The sequence below is a fragment of the Centroberyx gerrardi genome, chromosome 9, assembly GCF_048128805.1.
Source record: "Centroberyx gerrardi isolate f3 chromosome 9, fCenGer3.hap1.cur.20231027, whole genome shotgun sequence".
NCBI lineage: Eukaryota > Metazoa > Chordata > Actinopteri > Beryciformes > Berycidae > Centroberyx > Centroberyx gerrardi.
In genome coordinates this window covers 28,588,864-28,615,570 of record NC_136005.1, presented here as the reverse complement: position 1 = coordinate 28,615,570, position 26,707 = coordinate 28,588,864, and the positions used below count along the sequence as shown (strand labels likewise).

General features: G+C 43.3%; 2 protein-coding genes and 2 non-coding genes across 4 annotated transcripts; 1 reads left to right on the top strand and 3 right to left on the bottom strand.

Annotated features, from left to right (window-relative positions):
• Positions 1-179: 179 nt before the first annotated feature.
• c9h19orf44 (chromosome 9 C19orf44 homolog) lies at positions 180-7,739 on the bottom strand. Its single transcript, XM_071918314.2, has 10 exons — positions 7,222-7,739; positions 6,918-7,088; positions 6,643-6,776; positions 5,762-6,344; positions 4,918-5,260; positions 4,007-4,086; positions 3,002-3,512; positions 1,644-1,733; positions 1,219-1,385; positions 180-675 (listed from the first exon to the last, which is right to left on the bottom strand). The coding sequence occupies exons 1-10, from the start codon at positions 7,360-7,362 to the stop codon at positions 586-588; spliced, it is 2,310 nt and encodes a 769-aa protein (XP_071774415.2). The 5' UTR covers positions 7,363-7,739; the 3' UTR covers positions 180-585.
• A 537-nt stretch (positions 7,740-8,276) lies between these two features.
• trnah-gug (transfer RNA histidin (anticodon GUG)) lies at positions 8,277-8,348 on the bottom strand. Its single transcript has one exon. It is a non-coding gene; the product is annotated as a tRNA-His (tRNA).
• Positions 8,349-9,135: 787 nt separating this feature from the next.
• On the bottom strand, positions 9,136-9,207 carry trnah-gug (transfer RNA histidin (anticodon GUG)). Its single transcript has one exon. It is a non-coding gene; the product is annotated as a tRNA-His (tRNA).
• Positions 9,208-10,091: 884 nt separating this feature from the next.
• Positions 10,092-16,734, top strand: calr3a (calreticulin 3a). The gene is made up of 9 exons (XM_078285746.1): positions 10,092-10,269; positions 11,317-11,418; positions 11,874-12,077; positions 12,311-12,405; positions 12,531-12,740; positions 14,280-14,393; positions 14,705-14,848; positions 15,035-15,127; positions 15,677-16,734. Exons 1-9 carry the CDS (start codon positions 10,176-10,178, stop codon positions 15,893-15,895), a joined length of 1,275 nt encoding a protein of 424 aa, XP_078141872.1. The 5' UTR covers positions 10,092-10,175; the 3' UTR covers positions 15,896-16,734.
• Positions 16,735-26,707: the final 9,973 nt, after the last annotated feature.

Genomic DNA, 26,707 nt, shown 5'->3' with positions numbered 1-26,707 from the left:
AAGAATATAATTTGAAGGATTTCATTCCAAAATATTTTTGTGGGAAAAAAAAGGCACCCGATATTATTTTGCTTTGCAAAATCCAAGTTACTGAAATGTTGCAAGGGTCTTGAGTGAGTTTATAGTTTCCAGATCTTTTTATTTTCAAGCCAGTAACCATATGTTCAGATTAGGTTTCACGTTTTTCAACTGAACACCTCCCTTTTGGGTCCTTTGTTTTTACCTGTGCACAATTTGCTCACAAATAACAGGAGAATGACAGTCAAGGAGGCATGGATGCTTTGCATTACTTTACCAAGCAGTTCATTTCATACACACAGGCATCAGATCCCTTCATTTGCACTGATTTGACACTGAAAACGAGATTCATGATTATGGCATTTCATCATGGAGCGAAATTTACAGAAGGTCAACATTTCAGGTTGTATCACACATGATTCTTCACTTAATAGAAAAATAGTCTCTCATAATGTAAAAAAAAAAAACTTTTAATGAGAGGGACACTACAACTGTCTGTGGAGCAGTAATCCAGGGAGTAGAGGCCACTTTCTCTGCTCCCATGCGGTTCTAAGCTCACTGGCGTCTTCAGATATAGTGGTAGTCTCTCATCTCCTGTAGCACCTCCTCCAAGGCTTCCTCCACTGTCAGCTTGGGAGGCTTGTGCTTGCGGATGAACTGTGGAAAGAATGGAAAACAGCTGGAGTCAAACATGTCAGTTACAATGTGTGTGTGTGTGTGTGTGTGTGTGTGTCTGTCTGTCTGCAGGGAATCTGCAGGTTTCAGAAAGCCAAATTTTAAACCTTTTTAATGCAAGCTAGAGTTGAATGTAAGACCGATTTAAAAACCAAAATAACAAAAAAAAAAAAAAACTACATTGAGAAATATCTCCCAGCAGATCGGCTAGGCTGCTGTTGACAGAATAAATCACCTATTCTCTTGTTGTGATCAGCTGGGCCGTCTTTCAGTTTAAAACAATTGTCTCCCTCTATTAGGCATTGTTTGTTTGCTTGTTCAGCGATGGCTGATAGTGAATGCTGTGAAAAGAACTGCTGAAGAAGCAGTTTGCTGATGACGCTGTTACTTATCTAAGCATTGGGTTTTTACAGTGCTGTGGTCATTATGAGGCAAATTCAGGTCACTCAAACTTCGAATATGGACTGCCCAAAGTTTGGTGAGTGTGTGTATGTATTTGTGTGTGTGTGTGCATCAGAAGCCTACCTCCTTGGTGTCCTCCAGTGTGGTGTATGTGTAGTCTGCTGGGCCCAGGCTCTGCACCAGGCAGGAGTGGAGATGCCTGCTGCTTTCGATGAACTGCCTGGTCAAGGCAAGCTGCTGCCTCAGCATGTCGTTGAGGGCAAACACAGCCGGACTGTAGGTGCTGAGAGCTGACGGATGGACACACCCCACACACACACACACGTAAACAAACACAGAGACACGCCGTTATGTGGAAGCACATATTGGCACTAATCGGTGCTATGACTTCAATGGAGAGGGAGAATGCCAGAAAAACAGGATTGTGGATAGGTATCACAGCCAGGACCTTTCCATAAGCTTCCACTTAATGCATTCTTGAAACACTGGAAGAAACTCATGCCCCTGCACTTCTGTCAGAGGAATGGCGGTGGTAGAAGTTGTCTTACCCTCCACAGTTTCCGCACTGACAGTGTGACTGGCCACAGGAGTGGGATCCACGTAGGCCGTGCCCACTGCGGGGCCCATAGTAGCCATACCTAGAGAGAGAGAATGAGACATCAGTAGGAGATAGAAATACTCATCGTAGGCCTGGAATCACACTTAAAGGTGCTGCATGTAGCATTTTTAAATATCAATATCGTCAAATTAATTGTGATATCTTGGTATGATCATCATCTCCCATTGCTAGAAACTCTTAAACTTAAGTTTGTGCTGGAAGAACAGCGCCCTCTTCCTGTTTTGTGCCGTAAAGCAATCTCCCTTTGTGCCAGAAAGCAACCCAGCAGATTTCCCGCCAAATCCAAGCTGATGGCACAAAATATAAAATGCAGTGTAGAGGCCGGTAGAGACTACCAATCCTCTTGGCGAGGGTCTTGTTTGCTTACAGTAATTATACTAATATCTCAAAATGTACATGGTAATGATTTATTGATGTTAAAATGCTACACCTAGCACCTTTAAGGCATTGAATGTGTTACTTTCAGATATAAGTTCATTCAGATTTTTCCATCACTAAGCTACACTGGCAGTTGTTTTTAAAATATTGCCAGCCAAATTTTCTTAGCAGCTCTGATTTCAGAGTAGAAAACACATTTGAAGGCAAGCTGGCAACTTGCCAAAATGACCAGCAGAATTGACAGATTTACCAGCTGCAGCTAAAATTGACCTCTATTTGGCTGGTGGCTAGTATTCATATCAATCCATAAATATCCAAGTAAATGCTTTTCTTATTCGGGCAGCTGGGTTACATGAGGTGAGAAGAGCTTGTGACCATCCCTCCACTTCACTGAGACATGTCAGTGATGATGGGCTCATAGTAACACAGAACTGACATGGCTAGGACAGTAAGAGTTTGCTGGTCCATTTTTAAAAGAGAAACATAATTCAGTTTAAGGGTTTATTGCATGCTATTCCTATGGTCTAGTACAGTCCAAAAGGTACTTGTGAACATAAACTCTAATGTGAAGTTTTGACTGAACTACACACAAGTATGCAAAAATATGTACTATTATTATTTCCTGGGTTACAAAGGAAAGTTTTAGTGTCCTATGGTCTAAATGCTGTTTTAGACTTTTCCACCCTGCCAAGAATAAAGTTCTGTGGGAACACTGAACACTTCATTTCAAATTTAAAGATTGAATATTGGCAGAAAATATCATCTGTGGCTGTTTCAATCCAAAAATAACCTTACACATAGTTCTCTGGTGTGTAGCTTTGGAAGAAAGATATTCATTTTCACAAACAGTGATTGGACTGTTGGACAAATGACACATGATTGGACAAATGCCTTGTATGGCGGACTAACCGGCAGACCAGGTGTAGGCCAGTGGGTCAGGTTGGGTCTGTACCGCTGCCTCTTTTAAAGCCCTGCTGGGCGAAGCGCGCCTCCTCGACCGGCGAGATGAGGACCGGTCGGCGCGCGACACCGAGGATCTGGAGTGTCTGCTTCTGCTAAGTGACCCAGATGTTCGGCTGCGATCCGAGGTCCGCGTGACGTAGGACCGACTTGTGTCAGAAGAAGAGAAGCTGCTGGAGTAGTCGACTTCTGTCCTCCTGCAGGACCCATCCGACTCAGACGTCTCCTCTCTGACCTCAGAAACGTCCTCCTCTTCCCCGCCGTCTCCTCCCAGGCGCTCTGACACCTGGCTGGCGCTGTGATCTGGCTCAGTTCTGCTCTCGCTTTCGAAGTCACTCTGGTAGTCCTGCTCCTCCTCTTCCTCCTCCTCCTTCTTCTTTTCCTTCTGTCCTGGGAGCTGCCGATCTCCAGTCAGGGTTCCAGGAGCAGGGGCTTTGTGTTTGGAGGGTCTGGTTTCCCTCTGTTTAGGTAGTGGGAAGCAGGAAGCAACAAGCAAATACATCAGTCTAATGCCACACCTTGGTATTTAAGTGAGTAAGTTGTTTACATAACTTATGCTAGGGGTTCTCAAAGTGGGGTCCGGGGACCTCCAGGAGTGCTTGAGGGGGTTCCAGGCGGCCCCCAGCAAAATGAGGAATAGTTTAATTTCACTAGTTTTCACTCTGCCAATTATTCTACAGTTCTACAATTCAAAACTAAATCAACAACAAAAATCTTTTCAATATAGGTCCCTGGGACAAAATCTTATCATGGGGATCTGTGTCTATTTGGGAGTCCATGACATGAAAACGTTTGAGAACCCCTGCTTTACAATCTACAATCTTAATTAGTATAATATAGTATAATACATGTATAAATAATATTCTATATAAACACTACTGCTTATATAATATTTATACAATATATTTTATCACACTATACTGTTGTTTACATTCATTTCTTGTCATTCCTCACCTCCTCTCCTGTTGTTTCCACGGTGAATCCAAGGCTAACGGGCACCAGGTCATCTAATGACATGACATTTATCTTGAAGTCTGCAATAACACAAAATCACAATTATACAATTTGATACAATTATATAATGATAATTGTCTATCCTATAGAACTGTCATTAACACTTAACATTGCCGTTGTGTTAGTAATGCATTATAAGGCATCAACAGCACATTAAAAACTCATTGAGTGCACTGTAATCAGAACATCATATGATATCCCACAGTACACTTGTAGTGGATGAATACTTTTTTGGGCTGCTGTATAGCTGATGACAATATCACAGTGCATGTCACAATGTATTATAATACATGCAGTTTCTGCTCTTAAACTGTAAGAATGGTGTATATATACCTATAATAAGCTTGTAATGAACCTATGATGCATCACAATGCAACTCAACGTTTTCCAAATCCCTAATAATTCTAACTCTACAAAGAGGTAAGTTCTGTACCTTGTTGTCCAGCTAGGATGCATAAGATGAAGAGTGTAGAAAAACATAATTAATATACAAAAGAATGAGCACTGTTGCCTCTAGGAAAAATGAAATCAACAGCAAACAATGAGTTAGTAATAGTTTCTATGCGGAATAATCGGCCAATAATTAAAAGTAACATCAATAAACCATTACCAAATTAATTTTGAGACATTACTATAATTACTGTAAACAAATGAGAGCATCGGCAAGAAGATTGGCAGCCTCTACCTGCCTCTGAACTGCATTTTACATTGTGTGCCACCAGGTCGGATTTGGCGGGAAATCTGCTCAATTGCTTTACAGCACAAAAAAAAAATCATACTGCTGCATCTCTTGATCTTGGTAAGCTGCAACATTCTAGCTGCATTCCCTCCTCATGCCCAACTTCTCTCACCTTCAGAGGAAACTGAGCTCCTCTCACTGTGGGAACACTCTGAGCTGGGGACCACAGGGAAGAGCTCCGCCAGAGAGAGGACCTCACTGTGGCCCGAGAGCGACGAGAGCGAGCGCGGCGGACTCCCAGGCTGGGGAGGGGAGCCCCGTCTGCCCGGAGGAGAGGGGGAGGCGTAGGGGAGAGAGGGGGACGGGGAGAGCGCAGAGGGGCTGAACTGGGCCCGAGCCTGGCCGGAGAATCGGAAAGGAGAACGCCGCTGAGGAGGAGAGGCAGGGGAGCGAGACGGGGGACGGACAGCAGCCGGAGGCGGCGTGGAGGAGACCTTCAGACTTTTGCTCAGCAACTAAAAGGGAGAAAAAGACAAAAGACTGAAACAAGTGGTTCTCAACCATGTGCCACTGAGGCCCAAGAGTCTGCAGGCTTTCATTCCAACCAAACACTATAGCTAGGCTTGGGCCAATATTCGATAATATCGAGTATTGCGTTATTTTGCGAATATCGCAATATTTTCAGCTGTAGCGAATACCCCCCCCCCACCCGTGCGATAATATCGTATATCGCGATATTTTGGCAGGACAGCATCGCAATATTAAATTTTGGATATCGCCCAAGCCTAACTGTAGAAGCCGCTTTCACTGATTAGTTCACTCCCTCTGGTTGAAGGTGCGCACATCAGTGAAATGTCATGGTTTCACATGGCTGACAATCACTAAACCATTATAGACTAAACCATTATATTTGTGAGTTTGGTGAGACACAAGCCTGAGTCTTTAAAGAATCATTAGTCATTTCTGTGCCTCTGAATGTGAAAATGTCTTTTCAATGATTATCAGAACACATCTACCTTTCCTGCTGTTCTCATGGAGGAGGCTCTCCCTGCTCTTAACAGGCTGTCCTCTGTTGAATCCAGCGAGTCTCCCAGAAGTTTCCTCATGTCCTCCTCATCACTGTCCAGACTCACACCACCTGCTACTCTCGTTGGCTTAGTCATCAAATCCGCAAATGGCGCTGAAGCTTTGGCAGCTCCGGACCTGTCAACTAACCCGGCGCTATCTGGAATCATTTTGACACTGACATCTGGGCCTTTGGGAGGCACAGCAGCAGCAGCAGCAGCAGCAGCAGCAGCAGCAGCAGGAGAACTACCGCTGTCAACAGCTACAGCTGCCGTCTTCTTGATGAAACGTTTCCCCTTGGGGCTGGGGGTGGACTGGGCTGAGAGCGGCACGGAGGCCTCCAGAGACTGAGAGGCTGGTGGTTGGGGTGAGATTCCCAGTTCGGAGGCTAGTTTCTGGGCAGGCTTCAGTCCCTCCGTGGCCCGGCCCCGGGCCTCGGGCTGACTCTCCTTGCGGCTGCGGATGCGGTCCTCGATCAAAGCCAGCCTGCTCAGCGCAGCGCTCTGGGAGCCACGTTGGGAAGACGACACACACCTGACCGGAGGGCGGTGTGAGAGAGATGGAGGGAGAGAGAGAAAGGGGGAAATTAGGAAATATAGAGGAATTCGGACAGAGAAAGAGTGAAGGACAAAGAAACAGAATGAAACATGGAAGTTTTAGCAGCATATGCAAATATCTGAATTTGAAATGTTCTGAGTTGGATCAATTCAGGTCAATGAATCAGATAATAACATTCACTTTTTCCACGCTCCACTCCAGTGTTTTAGGCCAATACTGACCTGATGCTGAGGCTAAGTCACATCTGTGTATCCCTACATTCACAGAACTGTACCTGGGTTCAGGCGGCTGCTGCATTTGGGTCTTGCTGATAGTTGGGGACTGGCTGCTGGTTGCAGCAGGCGGTGGGGCCTTCTTCAAAAACCTGCTTCCTCCTCCTCCTCCCAGAGAAGTCTGAGGTCTTGGATCCTAGGAGCAGAAAACAAGTGTAAAGTGACTTGTAAAATTCCCTGACTTTCCCTGTCTGGAGTACACCTCTCAAAATTCAATGATAATCCAGAACTGTGAGTGACATAGCAACCACTGACAATACCTTCCTTAGTTCATTACCTTAGGTGAACCCCCCTCTCTCTCCTGGCTCTTCCCAGCAGCAGCAGAGCCCATGGTGCCTTCTCCATGATCACTGACTGAGCTGACTGAAGACAGGTCACTCAGGTCCGGGAATACAGTGTGTGTATTTGGGGGTGCAGATCTGGCTTTGAGAGAGCCACCCACAGCCACCTAAAAGGGAAGCAAGAATACAAAGTTTTTAAAGAATCCTGACTCCTGGGCCTCCCCTTTACATGCACTAAAATTGCAGTTAGTGTTAGGAGAATGGGTCCTTAACGGTGTAAATTGAACACATGAAACTTACTGTATTTCCAGGTGTTTTGGCAGTAGCCCCCCTATTCCCGGACGGCTCTACTGACCCAGCGGCGCTTTTGGTGTTTCTTTTCCCAGACAGCAGAGCCTGAGCTCGGTCCAGAGCGGAGCTTCGGCCACCTCGGTTCCACATCTTCAACTTGGTCCTGACGCTAGCTAACTAACTGTTGCCTCGTATAACTTTGTGATATGCTGCAAATGCGTTGTGGCAGCATGTTTAATCACAAACACACATTTTCTCGTGTCAAAATCCCAGCGTGACGGCCGGATAAGAGAAGGCGAGCAATGTGCAATCTGTGAAAGTGCCATTACCTTGAAACATTGACGCTACCGTTACATAAGGGATGCTGTGAAATAAATCGCTTCGGAAATGCATCTTGAAACCCCCCAGTAAAAACATGTATATAATGTTTACATACTAACAGCAATTCGGCAACGTCAAATGGTTCAAAATGTTACCAATCGCTCACTAAATACTGGCTACTTTGTAGATAGCAACTGTTTCTGGCGTCCCTCGTCTCCATGGGGAGAGTCGCGGCTGTTTCCTGTTTACGAATGGCGTCATTAGACGTGTCTACGGAAAGCCAAAAGGATTTCATGCCACTCGTGCGCGCACTAGGTTATGGTCTCGTGCGCTAAAAAGATAAAGCGTGCAGGGCATTGGGAAAGACATTTTGTGATTGGTGTTTTTTTTGGCACAATAATACAAGTATACATGAGGTTTACAACTATACAAAACATAGCCTAACATACTGCAAGAAAGTGAAAGAACTGAATCGGGGTAGAGATTATATTAATGCTATTTTGATAATTTCTACAGGTAGAGACCGGCAAAACAGCACTGTAACCAGCCTATGTGCAAGTAGTGACTCACTTCTACCTTTTCAATGCGACCCTTGTAACGGCTCAATAAACAGGTGGAGATTAGTCATTTTCCGGACAACTGTCCTTGACATTTTCCCCATACTTCCTTTTTAAAATGGCTTCTGTAGTCTTTCCCTCCTACAAGAAGGTACAAAGGTAGAAAGCGGTCCGTCTATGTAAAACTGCCGTGACCCGGATTCGAACCGGGGTTGCTGCGGCCACAACGCAGAGTACTAACCACTATACGATCACGGCGAGCCATCCGTGCGGACGATGACGGTGATTGACAGTAAATGACTAATATTTCGTATTCCCCCAGGCTGAAGCCTGGATCGCAATAATACTGTTTCCAAGCATCTGCACTACTGTTTTAGTGTTTTCTGTTCCCATATGGACTAATGGTTCCCAATTCTTAGGGGTCTTTGAGGGGGTTCCAGTGGGTCCCTAGCAAACTGAAGAAAAGTTTCACTATAGTATTCTAATCATAGGTTTCACTCCTGTTATCTCCCAACCTTCTCCCAAAATAGTATAAAATGAGGGGTCTGTGGCCTAATGTGTCTATTTGAGGGTACCTGACATGAAAATGTTCACTGAAGTGTCATCTTCTTATTTTATTGGCTTATTTGAATAGGAGGTCAGACATTTAAATGAAAAACTTTGAGGATATATCTCCTCCCGCCATTGTTGCAATATGTCAGTTGTTATGACACAGTGATGTCAACATCTGAAGGCGCGCTCACCAGTTACAAAGCCTATACTTTATCTCACTGACCACATCCACTGTTCACGTGTAGCTTGTAAGGCCTATTCACTAGTAGCAAATAATTCCTATGATATTCCCATAGGGATGTATAGTGTGTCTGTGGTACTCAATAGTGAGTTCATACTGTACAGTTTTACAGTACTTACAGTTTGCCAAGGGATTATTCTGATACTGTGGTTTTGTTCCATGGGGGTTATGTGGTGTGTCACCGTTTTATTAGCACCATGTCTTCCTCCTACCTTGACTCCCTGTTGAAATGGATGATGATCCCCAAAAAACTGCCGTGACCCGGATTCGAACCGGGGTTGCTGCGGCCACAACGCAGAGTACTAACCACTATACGATCACGGCGAGCCACCAGGTAGGTAGTCACGCTTAGAACCCATACGACATGGCAAGCCCCATAGCGCCAGACTGAACGATAAGAACGATTTTAAAATGCCGTAAAATAAATTAATTAATTCATTGAGTTAGGTCATTAGACCCGAGTCTAATGACCTAACTTTAAATAAAGTGACTTTTCAAATACAGAGAGTCAAACAATATGTGCGACATCAGCGTATTTTCTAGTAGTCCTATTTACAGTAGGAGGCCGAAGTTAATGATTTAAAATAGTATTTGCCACTTGAGAAATGAGGTGAACAGTATTTTCGAGCATTAATAACCTATTATTAAAACTGAAGTGAACGTTATTTTCTAATAATCTTTACCAGCTGAAAGCTACAGTGAAAAGTATTGTCTGGTAGTATTTACTTCCTGACAGTCGAGGTGAACTTTTTTCTTCAGTTCAAGTATGATTCTCATATCTATCATATTTCCCATGTGCCCTGAAAGATTTATTACACATTTTTTTATTATATTTTTTCATATTCTGTATTGTAAATATCTCTTTTTGTTTTTTATATTTATATTCTTGACTTTGACTTACAGTACTTGTTGTGTTTTTTTACTTCTACTTTCTATTTTTCTCTATTTTATTGTATGCACCTACATACCAAGGCAAATTCCTTGTATTGTGAACTTTACTTAACTTACTTACAATAAACCTGATTCTGATTCTGAGCAGCATGAAATCCACTCCGTTTCTCCCATCCATGGTTTATCCTGTCCGATCTTCGCCCGACGTAACCCGAGCGCTTCCGAAAAGTAACTCGTGGTCTCATTTCATTGGCGAGGCTCTTGTCCAATGAGCCGCGGCCATCTGTGCAGGACTGAAGAGTGTTGAATTTCTCGGGTTACATTTCCTCCAGGCTTTATAACCAGATTCCAGCTCTAATCTGTTCACTTTACCTGCACGGCGCCGGACACAACCTGCTGACATGAGGCTCCCAGTGGCAATTCTCGCAGTTTTTGCATCGATAGCTGTCACTATTGACGCTACCGTCTACTTCAAGGAACAATTTCTGGATGGAGGTGCAGTATAGCCAAATCCACGTTTTCTTATCCTGTGTGTATTCGTGTTGTGAAAGTGCCTGCTAACTACCTTGGATAAACTGCTTTCGACCCTTGCTCGTTTACATTTGGTCTTTTTAAAGAAAATGTTTCTTAAACTACTGCATTAATTTGACCCATAACCATAGCAAAAGGCCACGTATGTCTATTCAGTAGTTGGGTGGGTGAAAAACGAGAACATAAGTAAGGCTATACAACGTTAAGATACTGTGTTTGAGTGTGAATAGCCTAAATAGCCTCATGAAATCATAAGAGTTTAATTTTCAAAAGAGAGGTTGGCTGAATTTAGTCTACTGCAGAAAGCGAGTCTTTTTGCTATGTGACTATCAAACCATTCAATAACTTATCAAATACCGTATCTATACACTTTTTTTCCTCGTATCTATACACTTGGCCTTACTTAAAAGCATTAGCTGACGTATCCGCGTACAGGCACAGAGATTCTTTCACTTTTGGTATTGTGTTGAACTGTGTGCCAGTCAGACTGAGGGCCGTAAGGTGAAATCCAGTATGACTGGATAGTAGAGACTCTTCTGTCAAAACTGCTTAATGACCGCCTTCAACGTGCCAAACCAGCCAGAATAAAACCACCCTCTTCCGGTCAGCATTTTCCAAATAAAACCCTTTTTGACGAACGTGCTGCCACGCCTTTTGAATAATACAAAAATACCAAAGTGAAAATAAAGTCCACAAGCAAGGAGGAATCTGCAGTAAATGAAAAAAGAAGTTATTTTACCCTTGAATGTCCTTTTCACAGCACCAGTACTCCCCAGTGCTGCCTTTTTTCCTCCAAAAGTGACCGTTTTATGCTTTTATTTTGAAGGCAAACGTCTAATTTCAGGTGTTCTGGCTCTCTCCAGCTGCTTTAATGCAGCTCTTAAGTGTCGAGCTAGTGTGTTGAATAAACGGTATAATAAATGAATAATGCAGTGTTGTAATGTTGTATTAACTAATCAGGATAATGTAGGCAGTGAGTAAACTAATGAACTGAATTGCTGTGTGTTTCAGATGGATGGACGAGCCGGTGGGTGGAGTCCAAGCACAAGTCAGACTATGGCCAGTGGAAACTGAGTGCTGGAAAGTTCTACGGGGATGCAGAAGCTGATAAAGGTAATGCTTGCATACTCCTCTTGTATCTGTGTTTATTTATTTTTTTTTGTGTTCACTTGCACTGCGAGAACTGATACAAATAGGTTTGTTTCAAATGGGTGGATTTGCATGTCAAATACTTGTGGATGGTAATGGTAGCTTATCAATGCAAACGTAGGTAAAAGAAGGGCGTGTATGTGTCCCACCCACGATACCGCCACTCAGAAAAGCATAGATATTGGGTTTTATGTGCTAGGATTTCCCAGTACACAATACATTTCAAGGTCCCATTGAGAAGAATGAAAAAAATAGTTTCCAAGGCCAAGAAACCCACAATATGTAGGTACCAGCAAAAGCAAAACCACTTGACATAGATAAAATGCATCAATACAGCACTCACAAAATGCCAGGAATAGCCTGTAGTGAGTCTTACTGACACCTGTCATTCACTCCCATTCATTCTCACCTACACCCAGGTCTCCAAACCAGCCAGGACGCCCGCTTCTACGCCATGTCCGCCCGCTTCGATGCATTCAGCAACGAGGGGAAGCCCCTGGTCGTCCAGTTCACCGTCAAGCACGAGCAGAAGATCGACTGCGGGGGCGGCTACGTCAAGATCTTCCCCTCTGACCTGGACCAGAGCGACATGCATGGAGACTCGCAGTATTACATCATGTTTGGTGAGTCAAGTGTGTGTGTTTTGTTGAGTCAGTGGGGGAGGGTTGTGTGTCTGAGGAAGAAAGGACTTGTTGCATTTCCCCCCGCTGAGTCTTTTTCACTCCTCACTCATGCTATTCTAGGTGCTTTTTGAAGACCTTTTTTACTTTCAACTCTTGTCATCTGTAGTTGCGACTGTGCCTTCTTTGTAATGTCATCAAAGACACTTAATAAGTGGTGTGACCCATGTCTCCAGGCCCCGACATCTGCGGATACAGCACAAAGAAGGTTCATGTGATCTTCAACTACAAGGGCCAGAACCACCTCATCAAGAAAGACATCAAATGCAAGGTAGTTACTGCACAAAGCCTGTCATTGGTCTTGATTTTTGTCTTCTCTGGAAATCCGTTGAGACACTAATTCTTTTGCTCGCTGTCTTTCTATCTCGATTCCCTCTCTCCCTCTCGTCTCTCCAGGATGACGAGCTGACCCACCTGTACACGTTGATCCTGAATCCAGACCAGTCGTACGAGGTGAAGATCAACAACGAGAAGGTGGAGTCGGGCAGCATGGAGGAAGACTGGGACATGCTGCCTCCCAAGAAGATCAAGGACCCCGAGGCCAAGAAACCCAGCGACTGGGACGACCGGTCCAAGATTGACGACCCCACCGACACCAAGCCCGAGGTACTGGACCCACAGTTTTCCTCCCCTCAAATGTTTTTAAGTAATAACATACGAGAGCGACTGCTACATCGTTGTTACTGGTTGAGAAAGTCAAAGAGTGAGAAAGCGGACAAAATAATTTGCGTTTCAAAGTTCCAGAGAGGACAAAATCAAGATCTTCAACAAGCTTAATGCAGTAACTACCTTGCTTTTGATGTTTTTTCTTGACAAGGTGGTTCTGGTCCTTTATAGTTGAAGATCACAACATTTACAATTTTTTTTTTTTTCATTTTCATCTCCACCCCCATTGCTAAGCAAAAAGCATCCGAAAGACTATTAGGTTGACACACATTAGTCATTTTTAATTGTTTTGCAGCCCATGTATTAATGGCTTTTTATCTTTTTTCACTCCAGACAGAGTGCCTTGGTTTTCTTCTTGCATCACTGCTTTTTAGATTTATTTTTTTATTTTTTATTATTTTTTACGAGCAAGTGATGGATCCAAAGTTTTCTAGTTTCAGTTTGTGACTTTACATTTCATGGCTTGGGTTTTCAGCTAAATTATATTTGTAGAGAACATCAACACATGAACATATTTTGGATCCCACTCTCAGACACTTTATGAGCACCGGTGCACTGAGCTTGAAACTGGTCCCTCTTAAACTTGCTTGACTGGGCACTGGGCTTTGTTCAAGAGGGTGTAACATCTCTGAAATCTCAGGTAGCCTGAATGGTCTACATCATACGTTACGATCTACCAGATATGGATCAAATCTAGTCGTCGAGCAGAGTCAAAACATTCATCTAAACCATCTAAAACCAATATAAACCAGCTGCTGGATAGAAAAAATGCAGCATAGCACGAAAGTCTGCACATCAAAAGTATGTATTGGTGTAAATAAACACATACACCTTGGGAGAAGCATTCAAACTGAGTTGTTGCCCAAGATTTCACATTGGAAATCTCCATTGGAACTCTAGGATTAATCTGAATCTATGAAAGCGGTTTCTGTTCTGTTCCTGTGGGTAGTCTGGTTTGTCTAAAGGCAAGTCACCTTTACATAACAGCCACAAAAAGTGGCATAGTTACTATAGTCTACACAGACAGGAAGTGTCAAGTTTCCTCCTCAGCCAGTGTGGGCTCATTGTGTTTGAGAAATTACATAGGTGCTCATTCACCCTGCCCAGAATAGCACTGGATCTTCTGGTTGAAAGACTTGTTGGAGGGAGGGCTTTGCATGCTTGGCTAACCATCCAGTTAGCCACTTCACCCACATCCCATTACAGTTACCTGTAGGGCTGGATTTCCCAGCCTGGCAAGGTCAAGTCAATGCTCAAAGCGCCCAGAGAGTCTAAGCAGTAATTGGTGTGAGAATGATCAACTTTGGCTCAGAGCCTTTATGTTTGGATGCGGTTTTGGATGTTTGAGAATTCCACTTTCACTACTATTTCTTGCTTATTTTGTCCTGTCCTGGCCACATTCTTGTTTTATACTGTGCACGGTGTTATACCCGTGTTATTAAGCGAGTAAATGCTAACCCGGATGATGATCTCTGCCAGGACTGGGACAAGCCAGAGACCATCCCCGACCCTGATGCCAAGAAGCCTAGCGACTGGGATGAGGACATGGATGGAGAGTGGGAACCCCCCATGATCACCAACCCAGACTACCAGGTATCTATCGTCTGCAGGGGTGGGAAGGTTCAGGCTTTTTCAGAGTTTAGAGTTTACAATTTAGACTAGGAGCTGTGGCTCTTTTGAACAAAGTGATTGAGAGATAATTAATTCTCCCCTATCTGATGAGATTTTACTAGACTAGAGGGTGAATAGAAATAACAGAAAGTTCATCTGTTTTGCATTGATTTCTAAAGCTTGGGGTGATTTTCTCAGTATGTTACTTGTATCGCAGAACCGGTTCGGTAACCGATACCAGTTCAGCACCGGGGCGTCCCTAGTCGTAACCCCAGTCTCGTTCTCTCCCTCAGGGCGAGTGGAAACCCAAACAGATCGACAACCCTGACTACAAAGGAGCCTGGGTCCACCCTGAGATTGACAACCCTGAGTACTCTGCCGACGCCGCTATGTACAAGTTTGACAAGATCGCAGTGTTGGGCCTGGACCTGTGGCAGGTAAAGAGAGCCGTACTTCCCCATTGCAGTTGTAATAACTGAATGACAGGACTTATGGACTAGTACAGAGTTCTATCACTGTGTGGTAAAGAGCAATGATCCAGTTCACTTGAAGCAAGTTAAGAACAAACCTTGTACATCTTGATCTCGTGAGTAAATATTGTTCATGCGTTCCTCTCTGTCCAGGTGAAGTCTGGCACCGTCTTCGACAACTTCCTGATCTCTGACGACGTCCAAGAAGCAGAGGAGTTTGGGAAGCAAACCTGGGGAGCTACTAAGGTAGGAGCGTGTTCAGAGTGGGATACTCACACTGAATACTACATACTAAATTATCGCCCAGCCCTACAATCAGCCTCAGGGGATTGACATAAGATTTAGGACAAATTCTGATTTGAGCGTTCAAATATAAGTCAGGTGTAGATCACAGGTGGGACACTTTATGCTGCACTGAGAACACAGCCTTAGGGCAGTGTACTCAGAAATTCTTGACAGTGTAGAATACATCTGACATACACAAAATCAACATACTATGCAGTGGAAATGCACTACATACTCATTTTAAGTCACACCCCACTTGACTTGAATGATGGAAAGGGCCTACATGATGTTTTTTTGTTTTGAATATATTCTAGGCAGCACACACATTTTAAAGCTACATGTGACTCTCGCTTAACAGCAGCATTCTAGAATGTGACATGAATCAAAAGTGTCTTTAAAGTCAAAATGGCATCGATCACACGTCTCATTCACTGTTTACATTTTATTTATATGGAAATGTCCTGAAAAACGACTTCTCAAAACGACTTTCCCCTCCTTTTCCCCAACCAGGAGCCCGAGAAGAAGATGAAGGACGAGCAGGAGGAGGTGGAGAGGAAGCTGAGGGAAGAGGAGGAGAAGAGCAAGAAGGACGGCGAGGGCGAGGAGGAGGAGGGCGAGGAGGAGGGCGAGGAGGAGGAGGAGGAAGAAGAGGAGGAGGAGGAGGAGGAGGAGGAAGGCGCTCCGACAGAAGAGGAGGACGACGACGCCACGCCGAAGGATGAGTTGTAGAGGGCAGAGAGGAGCCGGTCGGCGGACATGTTGTCAGGAGGACTGCTGTGCATCTCTCCTTCCGAGTTAAAAAAAACGACAACAACAGAAAAATCAACTGAAAACCCTATGGACTCTGGCCTTCCATACGGCAGCCTTTTATTCAGGTGTAGGGGCGGGGAAGGGGTGGAGGGTGGGGGCAGGTCTGGTTTGCGTTTAATTTTTTTTTATCGATTCCCTTTTTTTTCTTTTTTCTTTTTTTCAAGTTAGAGAAGGGTTTACATTTTCTTTAAAAAAAATTTCCTTTTTGTGTGTGTGTGTCCGCCCCCCAGAGAGAATTTTATAATTTAATGTGATTTACAGAATGTGGTCGGTCCTGTTGTAAGTGTGCGTCATATAGTTGTGCTGCTTTTTTTTGTTTGTTTTTTTCAGCTGTTCTGTATCACTATCCATCATTTCATCTGAACTCCTCCTCCTCTCAAATCTATTTTCTATTTCTCACGTTGCCTGTTTGGGGATTTTTCAGTCAATCGAGGGTCAATTTACATCTGACTCCTTGCACTTTTTAATTTTTCCCTACAAGATTTTGTATGCAGTACTGTAATTTATCCCATTTATCCCATCATAATTTATTCAATCAATCTCTTACAACATGTCAGTACACAAAGCTCTCTGATTTTGGCTTATGTCCTTCTTCCAACTCTGTGTGTGTGTGAGTGTGTTTGTGTGTGTGAGAGAGACTGTATCAGACAAACTGTGATTCACAATCCTCATTTTCTTCTTGTTGCTCTAAACAAGCGACTGTCCCCATGGCACACACTGTTTGAGTTTCAGTGAATAAAATGAAGCTTTTCTCTCAATATTGGAGCTGTGTGTGTGTGTGTGTGTGAGAGAGAGAGACATTGTAGGGGTGATATGATGATGATGATGATGATGATGATAATCTTAATTTATTTAGCACTTATCTAAAAGTTTACAAAGTGCATTACAGGAAGGCATAAAAACAAGAAAAGTTAAAAGAGAAGAGAGCGGACGTGTGACCAAGTCAACTTTGTTCGAGTCCCACGTTAGTCTCAAGTCTTGAGGCACAAGTCTCAGGTCAAGTTCCAAGTCTAAATGTAGATTACCAAGTCAATTCCAAGTCAAGTCCATGTCATTAATGTCAAGTGTCAAGTCTAAATGTAGAACAGCAAGTCAAGTCAAAACAAATCAAGAGTCCAGCATCAATTTAATATCTTAAAGAAAACTAAATATCTAGGACTTTTCAATGCAATATGGTAGAGAGCATCATGAGTTTGATTTCTATAATCAGTTTCAGCTTCAATAAATTCAATCATTCCATACAAATTCAGAAAACAGAATTTAAATTCAGTCATCTGGTGGAACAAATCTCATCACTTTCAATCTAAGTCATTTACGCAAACACAAGATCTCAAGTCAAGACTTTAGAAACCCTTTCAAGTCATCAAAGTACAAGTCAAAGTCAAGTCCCATGTCACCAGAACCCAAGTCAAGTCAAGTCTCAAGTCTTCTCTTCATGCATCAAGTCAAATCTCTACAACACAACATTAAAAGTGAGCAGGATCGAAAGCAATTACATAAAGGCAAGTCTATAAAGTGTGTTTTAAGAAGTGATTTTAAAGGATGATGATAGATTTTTGGGTGAAGGTTTTGGGTGATGGCCAAAACAAACGTAAAGCATACACACTTATTTTCATAGATAGTGTAACAACTGTATTCATATATTCTAAATTCATGTCACAAGTTGTAGCTGCCATCAGAGTCAGTTATGCGGTTTGAGTTAATTTAATAGATTGAGTTAAATATGAGAATAATTTACGTTTTTTAATACAGGTATATCCTTTGTTGATTAACATAAATTATTTTGGGCACATATGTCTAGGGGGACCTGTCTGGTGTTTCCATGGCGGAACATGTGTTCTTGTGTTGCAGTGTGGTCAGGTTATTGTTGTTGGTTGCGCATTACCACGAGAGGCAGACCGCCTGCCGGTTTCATCTGAGGAGGTTGTTTTGGGTTGTGTTGCTGTGCGGTGGTGTTTCATGAAGTTGGAATTAAGTGAAGACTTATAAAGCTGAAGGTTTCCTTTCTTACTCCCCTTGAGTTAACGCGGCCAATGAGGTATGCAAGGTTATCTGTACGTTTTTCTACATTATGCTTATAGCTATTGGATATGCTAGCGGAGTTCATGATAGCAACGTGATAGCCTACCTACGTTTCAATGAATGTTAGCAAGTTAATTTTCCGTAAATTTAACAGCTTATAGTTTCAAAGTTAATGGATTATGCAAACTACATATTTGTGTTTGTTTAGATATCTGTTTTATGGTTATTCTCTATGAGAATGTTCTGTATTGCACTGAACTCATTTTATGATTTTGTGTATTTTATGCTATAGTTCTCACGGCATGTTTGACGGCATGGATGTGCAAAATAAATGCCTGTAACCGAAAGGACGCCTTGTGTTCGTGATTTTAACCGGAGGGGAGCTACAGTGAGAACTCAAGCCTGCTCGACACGAGGTGAAGAGATGATAATCTGCGCCTGCCGTCGACGGAGCTGCAAGCAAGTTTCTCAGAGTTTCACCGAACTCTAGCATCGAACAGATAAGACTGTGCATACACCGTTAACCTAAGGAAGTGGCAAGCGGAGTTCGTGAGCATTGCGTGGTTAAGCCAACAAGAAGTAACACATTTAAAACAAGTTAAATGTTAAGGAGTGGAGTAGCCTCGTCAACTGCTTTAAAGGGACTCTATAAGTGCTATGAATGAAGTGTTCTGGTGTTATGTACATGCTTCTAAGTTCAAGTCATTGCTGATTCCACCAGAGTTATTTACTACTAAGCATTTTTTAAGTGTAAATGACATTTAAAGGGACTAACACAGTATAACCACTATTGGTATAATTTGCTAAGTGTTGAAGAGAAGTGTTCTCTAATTCATTGCGAGTGAAAACAAGTTCATTTGTATTGTAAAAAAGGTTTTATGACACATTTTAAGTCATTCTAAAATCATAGTTAAAACTAAAAGCTAATAAAGCTAAGTTAATTGCATTTAGTATTATCATTGCAATTTAAACCATAGGCTAACATTTAAGCTAAGCTAGTTAATTAAACTAAATTTAGTTACATTTAAGTTTCAAGCAACTAAACAAGGAAACATTTTAAGGTTAATTCAAACAATGCTAAAAAATGGCTGAGTATGAAGCCAATAAACGGGACTTAGACAGTAACGGTGACACTGTAGAGTTACAACAGCAGTCTAAAATTCTTGATAATGAACCTTTAGACACAAACCCTCCTAAAGATGCTGAAGTAAGTGTAGAGACCCAAGCTGCTGCAGAAGAAGGACAACGAAGAAGTCAGAGAACCCGGAAGCTAACCGAAAAGGGTCAAGATTTCCAAGAGGGCAAAGTTAAAAGGCTTCAGCATCGCTTCACAATTACTTACAACAAATGGAAAGCTCTTGCTAAGGAGGCTAAGAAAGCGCTCGACGGATCTCTCGCCAGTGAGATCCTACAACACCTCATGACCAAGATCCGCTGTGCTTCAACAGATGTAAAACAAGTTTATGAAGACTTACGCCAATACATTACCCCTGATGGAAACACCCGCCGCCGAATAGACACTTGTGATGCCGTCTCAAGACAGATCTTGGAATACGCATGGAATCATCTTGAAGAGAAAGACAAAGATCAAGATTCTCATAAAGAACAAGCATACTGGGTTGAGACTGGCTCAGTGTTCTCATCTGCAGCATCCCAGAGGTCCAGTTCAAGCTCTCAAAGTCCAAGGTCCGCAAGCAGCTCAAGCATAAGATCAAGACGTTCAAGCCTGTCCTCTGCAAAGAAACAAGAAGCTGCAGCGGAGCTAGCCGCAACTCAAGCCACTTTGAAGGTCTTACAAGAAATGGAACGTGAGAAACAAGAGCTTGAAAACCTTGAAGCTGAGAACAGACAGAGGCTTGCGCTACAAGAAGCGGAAGATGCTGCAAGACGAAACGCATTAGAAGAGAAGCGCAGGCAGATAGAGCGCTTAGAGACAGTTAAGAAGATGAATGCTGCAAAAGCACGACTGCAAGTCTATGAACAAGAAGTGGGCTCAGATGAAGAGATATCAGAGTTGCTCCAAGACTTCAAGCCTAGGCATGAGAAACCTGCACCTAACTCGAGAAGTCTTCCAGTGCATCACGTGGCACCACCACAGTATGCCACACATGTACAACCTGCTACTAACGCTCATCAGGAGGATAGCACTACAGCACTTGCCAAAGCAATAGCAGAGTCCATCAATGCAAGCCGTCTCCCAGTACCGGAGCCTTCTGTTTTCAATGGAGACCCACTAAGGTACAAAGATTGGAAAATGTCTTTTCAAACATTGATAGGCAGGAAGAACATTCCAGTAAATGAGAAAGTCTACTACCTTCGCAAGTATGTCGGTGGACCTGCAAAGAAAGCCATTGAGAGTTATTTCCTGTTAGGCACAGATGCAGCCTACCATTCAGCATGTGACATCCTGGAAGAAAGGTATGGAAGCTCCTTCGTGATTGCTAAAGCCTTCAGGGATAAGCTCACCTCATGGCCAAAGATAGGACCAAAGGACAGCGTTGAACTAAGAGAGTTCTCAGACTTCCTTCGAGGCTGTCAAGCAGTAATGTCTCAGATTAAGAGTCTTGAAGTCCTCAACGACTGTGGTGAAAACCAAAGAATGCTCACCAAGCTTCCTGATTGGTTAACAGCCAGATGGAACAGAAAGGTCATTGAGATTGAAGAAACAACCAAGGCATTCCCTAGCTTCAGTCAGTTTGTTGAGTTTGTCACAAGGGAAGCTAGGATAGCTTGTAATCCGGTAACCTCTCTTCACGCTCTGAAGTCAAATGATGGTGAAAGGGTGAACACACCAAGGACTCGAAGTGTCGGTGCAAAGGCGCTGGCAAGCAGCTCTGAAGAAAAACCAGATGCTAAAGGTTGTGTCTTTTGTGAGAAGTCAAGCCATGGCATTCACACATGTCGAAAGTTCATGGACAAGTCGATTGCAGAACGAGTCAGGTTTGTGCAAACGAAAAAATTGTGCTTTGGATGTTTGAAATCAGGACACCAATCAAAGAACTGTGAAAGGAGGAGTGTCTGCGACACATGTAAAAGGAAGCACCCAACATGTTTACATGAAGATCGTGCCAAGGAGGACGGAAAGAAAGAACAATGGGATGATGAACGAAAGGAGAGTGGGAAACACTCAAAGGAGAAAGAAAGGTCAAAGGAAAGGATGGAGTCTAAACAGACCAATGAAACGTCAAATGAAGCAATATCTAACCGGGTGGTGCAAGATATGAATAACACCTACACGTCCACAGTTGTTCCAGTATGGTTGTCCGCAACAAGTAACCCAGAGAATGAAGTTCTCATATATGCACTTCTGGACAACCAAAGTGACACCACCTTCATCTTGCAAGAAAAGGCAGAAACTCTGGACACACAGAAGGAACCTGTGCAATTAAAACTCTCCACGTTGTCATCCAGAAGTACAGTCATTCCAAGTCAGAGGTTAACTGGGTTGCAGGTCAGAGGCTTTTATTCATCCAAGAAAATCTCTCTCCCAGTAACCTATTCAAGAGAGTTTATTCCTGCCAATCTAAGTCATATTCCTACACCCAAGACAGCAAGAGCATGGTCTCACCTAGAGCACCTTGCCGAAGAGATTGCTCCTTTAATCGAATGTGACATTGGTCTGCTCATAGGTTACAATTGTTCTCAAGCCCTGCTACCCAGAGAAATTGTGTCAGGCAAAGACAATGAGCCATTTGCTCAAAAAACAGACCTTGGCTGGAGTATAGTCGGCTGTGTCAATCCCTGTGTCGACTATGGAGATGCAATTGGAAGCAGCCACAGGATCGTTGTGAGACAAGTGACACCTGATCTTCAGTCGCCTGCTAATCTAACAAGTGAAGTTCGATTCATATGCCGAACACAAGTCAAGGAATTAGTCACTCCACCAAATGTGATAAAGGTGCTTGAATCAGACTTCAACGAAAGAACTGTAGAGGATGCTCACTTCTCTCAAGAGGATCTGCGCTTCATATCAATAATGGAGGAAGGAATCAAAATCAAGGCAAACGGTCACTGCGAAATGCCTTTGCCATTTAAGGAAGACAGGCCGAGTCTACCAGACAATAGGAGATGTGCGAATCACCGTCTCAAGTGTTTGAGAAGGAGACTTGAGAAAGACAAGCAATACCATAAGGATTACATAGCCTTCATGAGTGAAACGATAACTCGTGGAGATGCTGAGAAGGTACCAGAAGAAGAAATCGACAGGAGCCCTGCCTGGTACATCCCTCACCACGGGGTGTATCACCCACATAAACCAAGAAAGATACGGGTCGTGTTTGATTGCTCGGCGAAATTTCAAGGCGTGTCATTGAATGACCATCTGCTTACCGGGCCAGAATTGACAAATACCTTGATAGGTGTTCTCTGTCGGTTTCGCAAGGGTCTAGTAGCAATAATGTGCGATATTGAACGCATGTTCCATCAATTTCACGTAAGAGCAGAAGATCAAAACTATTTGAGGTTTCTATGGTGGGAAGATGGGGACTTTCAATCCCAACCATCAGTCTATCGAATGAAAGTGCACTTGTTCGGGGCAGCCTCATCACCTGGCTGTGCAAACTACGGCCTCAAACAGATTGCTGCTCAAGGAGAAGGTCGCTTCAATGAAGCATCCATCCGCTTCATCGAAAGAAACTTTTACGTGGATGATGGCCTGACAAGTGTTTCAACAGAAGATGAAGCGATACAGTTAGTCAGCGAAGCAAGGCAGCTCTGCAGCGCTGGCAAGCTACGACTCCACAAGTTCATTTCCAATCGCCAGGAGGTACTTGCATCAATTCCCAAAGAAGAGCGTGCTGAAACAGTAAGAAATCAAGACTTGGCCTTAGGTGAGCCGCAGATGGAGAGAGCCCTAGGTGTTAAATGGTGTGTCGCTTCAGACCAATTCCGATTCAGAGTAGTTGTGAATGAACGCCCGCTCTCTAGAAGAGGAGTCTTGTCGACAGTAGCCTCCATCTACGACCCACTCGGCTTTGTAGCACCTTTCATTCTAGTCGGGAAGCAAATACTTCAGCAAATGTGCCGAGACAAGATCGGATGGGATGAACCACTATCTGATGATCTACGGCCACAATGGGAGTCCTGGCTCTTGGACCTACAGAACTTAGCTGATGTCAAGATTCAGCGATGCTACCTTCCAGCAAGTTTCAAAGAAGTCCAAAGATACGAACTCCATCACTTCTCAGATGCAAGTGTCACAGGGTATGGAGTATGTACTTACCTGAGAGCAATCAGTGCATCAAGACAAACCCACTGTTCTTTAGTCATGGGCAAGGCCAGAGTGGCCCCCACGAAAGTTACCACAGTACCAAGACTTGAGCTGTCAGCAGCTGTTGTTGCTGTCCGTACAGGTGACCTGCTCAGAAAGGAGTTGGAAATAGAAGATGCTCAGGAATTCTTCTGGACGGACTCAAAGGTCGTCCTTGGATATGTCAACAATGATGCCAGACGATTTCACGTATTTGTGGCAAACCGCATTCAGCGTATCAAGGAAAGTACCAATCCAAGTCAATGGAGACACGTGACCTCTGAAGAAAATCCCGCCGACCACGCGTCAAGGGGCCTCAAAGCAAAAGAGCTCATTGCTTCCAACTGGTTTACTGGTCCAGACTTTCTCTGGCATGACAAGCTTCCCAGTGGAGATATTAAGGTGGGAGACATTGCAGTTGAAGACCCAGAAGTTCGTAAGGCCTTCGTACACAAGACCTTGACAACAGAAGATTCACTGCTCGATCGCTTCCTAAAGTTCTCTAGTTGGATGAGGTTAGTCAAAGCCATCGCCAGACTCATGCGATGTGTCAAAGAGCTTAAGGGTCTAGCATCAAGAACCAATGAAGCCACAAGTATCGAAGAGAGAAAGGATGCAGAACTTACTATCATAGGCATTGTCCAAAGGGCAGCCTTCTCTGAGGAAATCCAAAGCCTTCAACACAAGAGGGAGATAACAATCAAGGATAAGGCCAGCAGACTGCACAGATTGAATCCTTTCATGGACAAGCAAGGTATCCTCAGGGTGGGAGGTCGACTAGAGCATGCTGCTTTGCATCCGCACATCAAGCATCCAGCAGTCTTGCCAAAGACTAGCCACATATCAAAGTTACTGATCAAGCACTATCATCAAAGGGTGCAACACCAAGGGCGTGGCATAACAATGAATGAGCTACGATCAAACGGCATCTGGATACTTGGATGTAGTCATGCTGTGTCGTCCTACATCTACAAGTGTGTCAAGTGTAGAAAGTTCAGAAGGTGTACAGAAGAACAAAGAATGGCAGACTTACCCCGTGAACGCATGGAGACAACTCCTCCCTTTACTTATTGTGGGATGGACTGTTTTGGCCCATTCTATGTCAAAGAGGGAAGAAGGGAGCTGAAGCGCTATGGTCTGCTATTTACCTGTCTGTGCTCTCGTGCTGTGCACATAGAACTGCTTGACAACATGACGACTGATGCCTTTATTAATGCTCTTCGTGCCTTCATTGCCCTACGTGGAAACGTTCGACAACTTCGATCTGACCAGGGCACTAACTTTGTTGGTGCAAGACGTGAGTTCCTGGAAGCTGTAAAGGAGATGGACCAAGCATGCCTAAAGCAACTAGGCTGTGAGTTCATCATGAACCCTCCATCCGCAAGCCATATGGGTGGAGCCTGGGAAAGGCAAATTAGGACAATAAGAAGTGTGTTGACATCCATTCTGGATCAGTCATCCCAAAGACTTGATGGTTCATCTTTGCGAACTTACCTCTATGAAGTCATGGCAATCATAAACAGCAGACCTCTAACAGTACACTTACTCAATGATCCAGCTGGGCCACAGCCTCTTACGCCCAATCACATCCTGACGATGAAGTCTTCAATAGTCTTGCCACCACCTGGAGAGTTTGTGAAGGAAGACCTGTATCTTCGCAAAAGATGGCGTAGAGTGCAATATTTAGCCAACGAATTCTGGTCTAGATGGAAGAAGGAGTACCTGTTAAACCTGCAACAAAGACAAAAATGGCACAAGACACACAGAAACGCAAAGATCAACGATATAGTGATTGTACAAGACGACACTGCACCACGAAATGAATGGAAGCTGGCTAAGGTCACTGAAGTGTACCCTAGTGAAGATGGATGTGTGAGAAAGCTAAAATTGCTGTTCAGTGACTCAGCACTAGATGACCAAGGAAAGCGACTCACCAAGCCAGTCTGCCTAGAGAGGCCTATCCACAAGACGGTTACTCTGCTTGAAGCTGACTAATGCAGCCTTGCTGTCTCTACCTTTCCTTGCCCCAGGTCTCGGAAAAGATTCTTATTTGAATCCTACACTTAAGTTCATTAGAGAAATCACCAGTGATTTGGTGGGAGTGTAGCTGCCATCAGAGTCAGTTATGCGGTTTGAGTTAATTTAATAGATTGAGTTAAATATGAGAATAATTTACGTTTTTTAATACAGGTATATCCTTTGTTGATTAACATAAATTATTTTGGGCACATATGTCTAGGGGGACCTGTCTGGTGTTTCCATGGCGGAACATGTGTTCTTGTGTTGCAGTGTGGTCAGGTTATTGTTGTTGGTTGCGCATTACCACGAGAGGCAGACCGCCTGCCGGTTTCATCTGAGGAGGTTGTTTTGGGTTGTGTTGCTGTGCGGTGGTGTTTCATGAAGTTGGAATTAAGTGAAGACTTATAAAGCTGAAGGTTTCCTTTCTTACTCCCCTTGAGTTAACGCGGCCAATGAGGTATGCAAGGTTATCTGTACGTTTTTCTACATTATGCTTATAGCTATTGGATATGCTAGCGGAGTTCATGATAGCAACGTGATAGCCTACCTACGTTTCAATGAATGTTAGCAAGTTAATTTTCCGTAAATTTAACAGCTTATAGTTTCAAAGTTAATGGATTATGCAAACTACATATTTGTGTTTGTTTAGATATCTGTTTTATGGTTATTCTCTATGAGAATGTTCTGTATTGCACTGAACTCATTTTATGATTTTGTGTATTTTATGCTATAGTTCTCACGGCATGTTTGACGGCATGGATGTGCAAAATAAATGCCTGTAACCGAAAGGACGCCTTGTGTTCGTGATTTTAACCGGAGGGGAGCTACACAAGTCAAGTTAACCTATCAAGTAGATTCTCCATTTGTCATCCTAAGTTGAATCATATCCACATGCCTAAAATCTGTTCATGTGATATTAGTGTCAAAATTAGACAAAAGACATCTTTATGGAAAAAATATGCCCATTGAATGTATTAATGTATTAATTCCCATACAAGAAATTAATGGAAATGTAGCAGGCAGCAAATCGCCAGTATGTAATGTAAGGTTGGTTGACAGGTAAGCTGTAAAACAAACCATATACATTTCTGATTGGAATAATTAATTATAGCAGGATGTGATATAGGATGATGCAGATATTACGCAGATACAGGAAGAAGATATGCTGCCTTCAACTGCTTTGAAAGATCACGAAATTTCGACTTGAACGCGCCGGTAAGGCCAACAAAATGATAAATACGGCTGGAAAAGTGGTAATTTTCAGCTGCCTTCCAGTGCTCCTTGTATACTCCTACTTCTGAATTTGAAAGTCGCACATACATCTTGTTTGTGCATTCAAATACTTCTATTCAGACATAATAGTGAAGTAACAAAAGCAGGCATTTCTTGGTGGCTGCTGTTTTATTTTAGAAATCAAGTGTCACACAGCTACAGTGGTACAG

Excerpts from the sequence above, each read along its gene's own strand:
- calr3a (XM_078285746.1), top strand. The coding sequence starts at position 10,176 with ATGAGGCTCCCAGTGGCAATTCTCGCAGTTTTTGCATCGATAGCTGTC. Across the intron at positions 12,741-14,279 it reads CCACCGACACCAAGCCCGAG|GACTGGGACAAGCCAGAGAC; the intron begins GTACTGGACCCA and ends GATCTCTGCCAG. Across the intron at positions 14,849-15,034 it reads TGGGCCTGGACCTGTGGCAG|GTGAAGTCTGGCACCGTCTT; the intron begins GTAAAGAGAGCC and ends CTCTCTGTCCAG.
- c9h19orf44 (XM_071918314.2), bottom strand. The coding sequence starts at position 7,362 with ATGTGGAACCGAGGTGGCCGAAGCTCCGCTCTGGACCGAGCTCAGGCT. Across the intron at positions 6,777-6,917 it reads GAGAGGGGGGTTCACCTAAG|GATCCAAGACCTCAGACTTC; the intron begins GTAATGAACTAA and ends TTCTGCTCCTAG. Across the intron at positions 5,261-5,761 it reads CCATGAGAACAGCAGGAAAG|TTGCTGAGCAAAAGTCTGAA; the intron begins GTAGATGTGTTC and ends TCTCCCTTTTAG.